The 10,797-nt window shown below is 33.8% G+C and overlaps 2 protein-coding genes across 2 annotated transcripts; both read left to right on the top strand.

The window, feature by feature from the left end:
* The first annotated feature begins 1,699 nt into the window (after window positions 1–1,699).
* Window positions 1,700–3,309, top strand: LOC134264497 (neuronal acetylcholine receptor subunit alpha-7-like). Its single transcript, XM_062746788.1, has 2 exons — window positions 1,700–2,011; window positions 2,363–3,309. Exons 1-2 carry the CDS (start codon window positions 1,700–1,702, stop codon window positions 3,284–3,286), a joined length of 1,236 nt encoding a protein of 411 aa, XP_062602772.1. The 3' UTR covers window positions 3,287–3,309.
* Window positions 3,310–7,089: 3,780 nt separating this feature from the next.
* Window positions 7,090–10,023, top strand: LOC134264496 (neuronal acetylcholine receptor subunit beta-3-like). Its single transcript, XM_062746786.1, has 3 exons — window positions 7,090–7,401; window positions 9,100–9,353; window positions 9,522–10,023. The coding sequence occupies exons 1-3, from the start codon at window positions 7,090–7,092 to the stop codon at window positions 10,021–10,023; spliced, it is 1,068 nt and encodes a 355-aa protein (XP_062602770.1).
* The last annotated feature ends 774 nt before the right edge of the window (window positions 10,024–10,797 follow it).

The following is a 10,797-nucleotide window of genomic DNA, read 5'->3' as shown; positions in this document are numbered from 1 at the left end:
TTATTCTACATGTACAATATGTCTACATATTACGACTTTCAATCAATTTAAATAACTAGTAATTCATAGTGCGAAATGGTTGTTTAAGGTACTCCGATCCTCATCCAGGAAGGACAACTCTTTAATTCATAATATAATTCAAAAAAGTCTAAAAATGAAGCTAAAAATAAAATCTTTTCATGCAATAATTATCATTATATACCTCTCAATGTGCTTCAAGGTTCTTTAAAGTTCTCAGAAAAGTCTAATAAATAGGTTAGATTTTTACTCCATAAATATGATAAAAGCATTTTAAAATTACATATATCAAGAAATTGATGTGTATTTTAATCTAACCAAAGATATCAATGTTTATTATCATGATATGAAGTTAGAAGTGATTTATGGTACTTCACAATGACAGGAGAATCTTTATACACTTTGCATTGTAAAATGAACGAAGTAAATAAAAGAAATTAAAGTACATTGTATGTATAAAAATTGTGGAATTTCTTCAAAAGCCTGGATACCTATGGCTTTTGTTTTTAAAATGTGTTAATTGATCAAATTTGAATTGGAAAATGCATAGCAAATGTTTTTTTTATTCGCAATTCCTGAAAATATATTTGAGATTTACTAATTTTCTCTATATAATATGATTAACTTGAAAGATTAAGTTTGAAGAATACTTGTTACTTTGAAAATTCAGAGGCATTTTTATGAGCATTTTCAATTAGTCAATGCTTGATTTTCAGAACCCGAGGATCAGAGTACCTTAAAGTAGAATAGCAGAACGGCTCAATGTTAACTTCAATGTTTTGAAAACTTCGGTGATTTTTATTTTTTATTTTGTAATTTCTTTGGGTATTTAAGAAACCCTGGTCTTAATTACAACCCTTTAAGCATTTTGTAACTTTTTGAGCATTGTTGTACAATGTAATTATAACTATTTGACAAAAGTCAATACTCATCTTTTATTATTCGGAAATGAAAGATTTAAAACATTTCACTGTTTGTTCGAGATTCAGATATATTCCAGGTATCTTTTTTTTCTATGTTTATCAAAGATGTGAATCGTTGGTCCTTTATATTGTAAGACGTATATCTTCTAATTTAATATGGTGATTAGGTTTATTTTTTTTCTTTTTGGCACTGTTGTTATTTATTCAACAATCATGCACTATAATATTTTATAGGCAAATGTTTTTTTTCTAAATTGTATGAACTTGTAACCAAACCAATATGTATGAATTACATGTATACAATACGTTCAAGGCAAAGGAATTGAATAGTGCTTTATTTTCTGACTGAACTATGTTGTTATTAAAAACAAGACAATTTAGTTTTATTTGAACCTTTTTTTTTAAAAGTTCACTGGCATTTCTGTAATTTAGGCCTAACCACCAGCGTCTTTCTTCTTTGTGTCCATCAGACCATTTGTTTGCTCCGAGCATAAACATAAATATGCAATTTACAGCGGACAAGTACATTTAATGAATTAGAGTTGTATTGGTTGGAGCTTGATAAATTTGAAGCTTGAAGATTAGTGGATAAGTGTTTATTTAATATAAGAGTACATTTTAGAGACGGAACATTGAAACTGTCCCTCCGGGAAAAATATGAAGGTTTAGTAATTATAGCAGGTATAAATACGGGTGTTTAAATAAATTTATGCAGTGAACGAATCACCAGGGCTATGTGTTTCAAAACTGGGCAGAAAATGGCCACAGTTTTTCTTCTACTCTCCACCGTGATATTGACGGTACACTGTACTCACCTCTCCTACACGATAGATGACTACCAGGCCCTAAACAACAGATTACTGGCTAACTACTCCAGCAAGATCAGACCTATCTGGGACCAGGGTCAGAGCCTCCCTATACAAGTCAGTATGTGGATAGCTAGTATTAATGACGTCAACGATGTCGCACAGAAGATGGTTACCACAGCATACCTGGCCGTCACGTGGACTGACGACATGTTGACATGGAATGCAACGGAAACTGGGATTTATTGGATGCAGTTTTGTCAAGTTAGTTTTTAATATTAAATAAAGAAGTCTGATATAAAATATGATATAGTCTGCTTTGGATTTTCCATATTGATGCTTTGATTTTACTAGAATAAATATGCATGTTTTGTTCTAAATAATGATCAAAAACTGAAATTCTATAGCGCTTGGACGTTGAAACTGAAATTCACGAGTTCTTTCATCGATTTCCTCTAAATAAAAAAAATGCGCCAACACTAACTCACCTAGGTGTAGAACTACAACACTAACTCACCTAGGTGTAGAACTACAACACTAACTCACCTAGGTGTAGAACTACAGACTTGTTTATCTGCATAATATTGAATATCAAAATTTTATGTTCTCTTTCAGAAAGATTTATGGATACCAGACCTGGTGTTGAGTAATGGCTTCACGGCTTTCAAACCTCTGGGTGGTGATTTCTATTATCTTTACGTGGACAGCGATGGATCGGTGTCTTGGTATCCGTACATGGTGTTTGAATCCAAGTGTAAACTCGATGTCTCGTTTTATCCCTTTGACTCACAAACATGTAAAATACAGTTCAAGACCTGGAGCTATAGTCAGTGGGAGGTAAATCTTACCATTGCTGGAGATAAGATTGGCTTTACCGAATTTGTGGAAAACACTGTATGGGAACTGACGTCAACAGATGCAGTAAATGAAGATTCAGACAGTGAACCCACCATTGCATTTATAATTCATCTCCGGCGTAAATCTTTGTATTATATCATGAATGTGTTTCTTCCTATAATCTTTCTGGGTATTCTCAGTCCCATGGTATTCATTATCCCGGCTGATGCCGGAGAAAAAATGGGTTACGCTGTCACGATATTTCTGACATTCGTCGTGTTTTTAACTATTGTCAGTTCGAACCTTCCAGTTAATTCTGACAGTGTCTCGTACATGGCTATGTACCTCGTCATCAAGCTTATGTTTGGCGCCATCATTATCGTCATTACGTCAGTACAATTACGAATCAATCACAGGAAGTCAGAAAGGGAAATCGGGAAGGTGTTCCAAGGTCTGGTAAGGCTGGAGCGTCGTCTGCGGTGTGCAGGTCAAAGATCAGGCTCTGGCTGCGCATGCTCAGGACGTGTGCAGGGAATCGACCTCCCGGTTATGGAGGACAAAGGAAAGGCGGAGGAGGCAATGGAGGAGGATATAAGCTGGAACGACGTGTCTTCTGCCATTGACTTTTATTCCTTTTGGTTCCTTGTCATTGCAGATATAGCAGTTACTTCCTCCATATTTACATATACTGCACTGAATTAGCCCCCCCCCATTTACACAGATAGAGGGAGTATATCAATAATGAATAAAAATGCAATGCTTATAACTTTTATCCTTTAATCACTCAAAATATTTATTTTTAAATAAACCAAAATATATTGCCATGTCATCCTAGGTTTAACGCAGTGCAGCGAACTGGAATCGAATCTTGGTCTTCCGATCATAAAGTAAAACCATACCACTAGCTAGGCTTCCTTTACATGTCTGGTTGTTTGAAGTTTGAAGAAGAATATAAAATACATGTATTAAAGATAAGGTCAGAATCAGAAATATCTTTGTTTCCCCTAACCCGTACCTAAATTCTCAAGCTGGTTTGGTAGGTAGGTAAACATTTTTTTTTCAGACAGCACATTTGAAAATACATTCTAAAATTTAATGGAAAATTACATATATAAATAAAAAAGATTCTCAAGTACGCAAACACCAGACATCCGAGTATATTTTTCAAACCTTCCATCAGCCTCCAGTGCTTATAGACATTCAATATACTTTTTTGAGGGCCATGAGAATTGCAGTGGTTCTAAAGCATTTTGCTTTGGAGTGGCTAATTTTATATCGCAGGTTCAAATCCCATTGAAGAACGTTGAATACGGTGAGCTTAAGTTCTATTCATTTCCATGCTCTTGCAGGAGAGCATATTTATGTCCTACAAGAACAGACCAGATACAAGAATGAAAAAGACAATGTACCAAAAACCCCAAAACTCTATTTCTTCAGGGGGATCAGATAATTATCATCTCATTTTTAAAGTACAGATTATTTATTTGCAATATTTTCTCATTTTCAAGGACAGATTATTTATTCGCAATCTTTTTACCTAAATTGCTGTCGTCTAATATAGGAACCCAGTTTGCTTTTCAAGAGCACACAGAACATCTTGCAAATTGTCGCAGACCAGGGCCAATATTTACGATTATCTCTAATACTGGGAGACAGCTATTGCGAACACTGAATCGTGGCTTGAGTCAATGAGCTAAATCTTGACCAATGAAGTTCTTCGTAATAAATAAATGAACAATCCTCGGATACAATATAAATGAAAATATTATCAAAAGCAAATAAAAAATTACAATGCAAACAAAGAAATTATACTATGCATGGCATGTCAGACGTTTCTGTATCTTTTCTATTTGTATGTATTGTTTATATTTATATTATATAACTTTCCATTTGTATTGTATTATTTTTCATTTAATGTATTCTATGATTTTTATTTGTATTCCTTAATTTTCCATTTGTATAGTACATTTTTTCATTCGTACTGTAATCGATTTTTCTTTCATTTATATAACGTATATGATGATATTTAATTTATACATGTTATAACGGTATGTAGGATTTCATTGGTCAAGATTTAGCCTAAATCGTGTAGAAAATGAGCGAGATGTTAACGTTCCGGGTGCTCTTGAAAAGCAAACCGGAATCCTTATCATATATTTGTGTACATTTATATATATTTTTATATGTGGTATATATGAGGTGGGATTGTTGAATTGTCAATTTAATAATATTGTCATTAGAAATGTTGTCTGAGAAAAATAAATAATTTGAATTTGACTGGTAGTACCTCAGCCAACCCCCCTCAGAAGTCATGTCATTACGTTTTCCGGGTTGGTCAGATTTTCTCCTTTTCTCCAACCCCCTCCCCAGCCCAGAGAGGTTCCTTAGCCTCCAAGGAAATACATGTGGAGGGGGCTAAGTTAACTTACTGCTTTGAACTCTTTACTACAAAAAATGACAAAACAATTGCGAAAACCAATGAAATCCTTCGTAACGGGAAAAAAAAGAAACAATCACTCGGATACTATAAAGATGAAAAATTACACAATACAAATAAGAAATTATACAAATTCAAACAAGAAATTACATAATGTAAATGGAAGATAGATGAAGCAAATGAAAATTTATACAATCCAAATGATTTTTACAATGCAAATGGAAAATTATAGAATGCAAATGGACATGTATACAATGCAAATAAAAAATATACAATACGAATGAAAAATTAAACAAAACAAATGAAAAATTATACAAAACAAATGATAAATTAGACAATACAAATGGAAAATTATACAATACAAATGGAAAATTATACAAAACAGGTAATTCATCTATGAGCAGTAGGCAGTAATTAAGCAGTTGGCGGTCTATGAGGAATTCTGTGTGAAAATGCAGCTACCATCCTCCATTTCTATGGAGGCGTGACCCAAACTAAATAATTTTTATATAGATTTTGTTTATTTACTGTATAATTATGTTCACACAGTAGGATTCTTGTCTACCTGCGATAATTAACAACCATTATAACACAAATTATTTTATCTTTAAGATTTTTAGAGTCTTGATAGCGAATTATTCCAATTGAATTGTCTCGTTGTTTCAATTATTCCACATATACAACACGTCTACATATTACGACTTTCCATCAATGTTATTGCTAGTAATTCCTCGTGCGAAATGGTTGTTTAAAGTGTAGAAGAGCAGAGCGTTTTAATGTTAACTTCAATGTTAATAATGGATTTTGAAATTTTCGATGATTTTTAATTTTTTGTAATATTGTTGGACGTTGAAGAAAGCCAGGTCCGATTTACACCTCATTGTTGTAACTTTTCAACTTTTTAAGCATTGTTGTGCAATTTAACCATTTGACAAAAGTCAAAATTCATCTTTTATTTTTCTCAAATGATACCTTGTCTGTTGAGGTAAATTAAAATGAAATATTATATAAGAGGATTATTTTCGTAATTTTCATTTGCCAAAAGGACGTGATATTCCTCCTTTTATGATATCGACGCGATTTAAGTGCGTCGGCGGAAAATGATATCGCACGACACGCCCTTGTGACGTAATGACAGCCAAGTCTGATTAGTTACAACTGTGTCAGTGTATTCACTTATGATTATATAAAATAACTATTATAGACTTCAGTGAACGGTGAATACGTGGTTAAAGGGACTCATAGCAATTGATATTGACCGAGGACACAGAAAGTGATAGGGACCGAGCCTGCGAGGCCTTCTAACCACATATCGACCTACACTGAAGTCCACAATTGTATAATATTTCACTGTTTATTCGAGAACATTTACATTCGCTGTGTTTTTCTACTGAACCAACTGTGAAATTGATTTGAATACCATTTTGGTGTATACTCCCGTTTGTGGAACGTCTGTAATGGTCCACGTAACAATTAGAACTTGTTTAATATGTTGATTGTGTTTATTTTCATCATTATCTATTTTTTGGCACATGCTCTTGTCATTCATTCAACAATCACTATAATATATTGAACTTGTAAGTTAAGCCATTCTGTTAATTATACAATAAAAAATCAGAGCAATTTAATGTTGTTTTATTTTATGACTGAACTCTGTTGATATTAAAAACAAGACATACATTTTAGTTTTATTTGACAATTTTTAAAAAGTTCACAGGCACTCCTGTTATTTAGGCCTAACCACCAGCAGCTTTCTTCTTTGTGTCCATCAGACCATTTGTAAGCTCCGAGCGTAAACATAAGCAATTAACAGCGGACAAGTACATTTAATGAATTTGATTTGTATTGGTTGATTCAGGAGCTCGATAAATTTGTAAATTAGTGAATAAGTGTTTATTTAATATAAGAGTACATTTTAGAGACGAAACAATGAAACTCCTTCCGAGAAAAAAAAATATATGAAGGTTTTAATTACGATGTAATTAGAGCAGGTATAAATACGGATGTTTAAATGATTTTATGCAGTGAACACATCACCAGGGCCATGTGTTTTAACACTGGAAAGAAAATGGCCACAGTTTTTCTTCTACTCTCCACCGTGATATTGACGGTACACTGTACTCACCTCTCTCCCACGATAGAGGACTACCAAGCCCTGACCAACAGATTACTGGCTAACTACTCCAGCAAGATCAGACCTATCTGGGATCAGAGTAAGAGCCTCCCCATACAAGTCAGCATGTGGTTAGCTGGTATTAATGACGTCAACGATGTCGCCCAGAAAATGGTTACCACAGCATACCTTGAAGTCACGTGGACGGACGCCATGTTGACGTGGAATTCAACGGAGACAGGGATTTTTTGGATGCATTTTAGTCAGGTAAGTTTCTCAGGTTAAGTAAAGAAGTCTAAATAAAAACATATTCTATAGACATACCGTATATCCGGGGTTTTTTTTTTGGCGTGTTGGAAATTTTGCGAAAAGGGGTTAGATTAGTACAGTTTTTATTTTGTTTGTTATTTTTTACAATTAAAGAGCAAGAGCTATGTTGGGCCTTATTTGGCCTTGAGAATTTCCGAAAAATCAAAACTGCTCAGTTTAGGTTGCAAATGCAGTACTTATCACTTGGAGTGTTGGTGCCTATGTTTCTAATAATCCTGACGTAATTTTCCGTCTCGCGAATGCATTATGACGTCATAAAATGCGTCATTTTCCTCCTATTCTGTAAATTCATTTGAAAAGGACCTAAAGTTGTAGCATTTTTTAAATATTTCATATTGAGCACAACCTCTGATCCAAAATGTGCAAATACATAATGAAAGCTCTGTTTCTGGAGATCAAAAAACATGTTTTATGTTTCATATTTTAATTCTTTGCTGAAGGTAGTTAAATACGCATGTTTTCTGCAAATTTTAAAAATTTTTTGCTGTTTTCCAAGGTAGTTTTAAATGAAAGCACCAAGTGTTTTATGCAAATTTGCGAAAAATATTGATATACAATTTCTGCAAAGCTGTTTTCCAAGATTTTTTAGGATTCTGATATAATTTCTGTGTGTTTTATATTTTGCAAATTAAAAATGAACGAAATTTTATTATAAATTTTCCAAAATGAAAATTTTTACTGCAGGTGACCATCTCTCGAGTGGGACCGACTTTATTTAAAATCCGACATTTAAAATTTTATAGATACGAAATATGAAATAAAGACATTAAGTTTTCAATCGTATTTTACAGGTAATTTACTTGATATCAACAACAATGATCGTATTTCGATTCGAATAAATAAAATGCATTCCTACAGTTTGAATATTTATTTGTTCCTATTTTATGATAACATAAAACCCAAATAGCAATTGTCGGTTTGACTATTCCGCGGCTTGATCGGGTCCTTCACCAGTGTTCACCAGATTTTTCTCTATTTTAGTCCTTGTTCAATATTTGCCGTACTGAGATTATGTAGATTTTTCAGAAAGTCACATTATAGGAACTTGATATAAATTTTTCAAAAAATGTGTGTTTTATATTTTGCAAATTAAAAATCATATCAACACACGGACAATCCACAGGTGTAGTGTCATCTATGTAAACACCCAATTAACACCTCTAGCCAGTCCAAGGCGTTCACTATTTCCAAGTAAGTCGATCCAGGCTGTATCAATTTTACGCTTGATTGTCGTGTAAACACGCACAATCAAAACTTCGAGAGATAGAGAGTAAAATTCAATATATGTGTAAATTTTCCATAATGAGAGATGCATAATAAATTTGCTTAGTTATATAGAGGAAAAAAATGGGACCGGAGGTTCACTTCGAGAGATAGAGAACTTCGAGAGATCGGAGTTCGAGCCATCGAGAGTCACCTGTACACGTTTCGTTCTAAGTATAAAATGGTCAGAAACTGAAACCTTATAGCGTTAACGTTTGAACTTTAAAAATGAAATTAACGAGTTCTTTCATTGATTTCCTCTAAATGGAAAAATGCCCAAATCTAACTCAACTAGGTTTACAACTACAGACTACTTAGTACTTTACCTGCATAATAGTGAATATCGAAAGTAAATTTTCTGTTCTCATTCAGAAAGATTTATGGATACCAGACATTGTGTTGAGTAATGGCTTCACAACCTTCCAACCTCTAGGTGGCGATTTCTATTATCTTTTCGTGGACAGCGATGGATCGGTGTCTTGGTATCCGTACATGGTGTTTGAATCCAAGTGTGAGCTCGATGTCTCATTTTATCCATTCGACTCACAAACATGTAAAATCCAGTTCAAGTCGTGGAGCTACACGCAGTGGGAGATAAATCTAACCTTTGCTGATGATAAGATTGGGTTTAAGGAATATGTGGAAAACACTGTATGGGAAGTGACGTCAACAGATGCGGTAAATGAAGATTCAAACTTTGAACCCACCATTGCATTTATAATTCATCTCCGGCGTAAATCTTTGTATTATATCATGAATGTGTTTCTTCCTATAATCTTTCTGGGTATTCTCAGTCCAATGGTATTCATTATCCCAGCTGATGCCGGAGAAAAAATGGGTTACGCTGTCACGATTTTTCTGACCTTCGTCGTGTTTCTAACTATTATCAGTTCAAACCTTCCAGTTAATTCTGACAGTGTCTCGTACATGGCTATGTACCTCGTCATCAAGCTTCTGTTTGGCGCCATGATTATCGTCATTACGTCAGTACAATTACGAATTAACCACAGGAAGTCAGAAAGGAAAATTGGGAAGGTGTTCCAAGGTCTTGTAAGGCTGGAGCGTCGTCTGCGGTGTGCAGGTCAAAGATCGGGCTCGGGCTGCGCATGCTCAGGACGTGTGCAGGTAATAGACCTTCCGGTTACGGAGGACAAAGAAAAGGCGGAGGAGGCAATGGATGAGGAAATAAGCTGGAACGACGTGTCTTCTGCCATTGACTTTTATTCCTTTTGGTTCCTTGTCATTGCAGATATAGCAGTTACTTCCTCCATATTTACATATACTGCATTGAATTAGCCCCCCACCATAAACACAGATAGAGGGGGTTGTATATGTTTTTTTAAATTCAATTATGAATATTTACATCTACTTTGTTTGACCCTAATAAAAAGCATTATAAAATTACAAGTGATCATTACACATAACTTACAAGACCTAATCACCAATTTGAAGCCTGTCTGGCGTATGAACACAGGGACTGTGTGCCGTTATTTTTAAGCAAATCTAAAAAAAAACTGTTTTATATACGATTCATTTGTATTTCTTTGTTGCAAAAATTTAGAATATTATTTGAAATTGAAAAATAAATAAAACTTTGATTAATTTTATCTGTTATAATTGTGCACTATTTTCTTTTCCGGATTAAGCTGTTCCAAAGGCTGTTCTATCAATTGCAACTTGCATGAAGGATACCACGGGAATTCTAAATAGAAAAAATTGCAGAAAATACAGGGGACACAAAATGTCAACAAAAGCACTGAACTATCATTATTTAAAAGCTGCAATTTCATAATTAAAAATATATGAAAATGATATGAATGATAATTGTTAATATTAATTAATTAGTTATAATTTACCCTGTGACATTCTCCTTCTATTTGAGAAAAATGTGTCCTCACATTTCATCACATAATATAGTACAAAATATATCATCTGAAATAAAAACAGATAAATTTGACTCGATATTGAATTAAAAGAACCACTGTCCTGGATTTGATATCCAGGGTCAACGGAAGAAGTATCTTCTAACCTTAATATAGGTCTACTAAATCTGACATAGTAAAAGGACTT

This window comes from Saccostrea cucullata, unplaced genomic scaffold, assembly GCF_032062105.1.
Source record: "Saccostrea cucullata isolate Sc308-1 unplaced genomic scaffold, CSIRO_AGI_Scuc_v1 ctg11169, whole genome shotgun sequence".
Lineage (NCBI taxonomy): Eukaryota > Metazoa > Mollusca > Bivalvia > Ostreida > Ostreidae > Saccostrea > Saccostrea cuccullata.
Note: the sequence above shows the minus strand (reverse complement) of the source record. Positions and strands in the feature narration are given on the sequence as shown.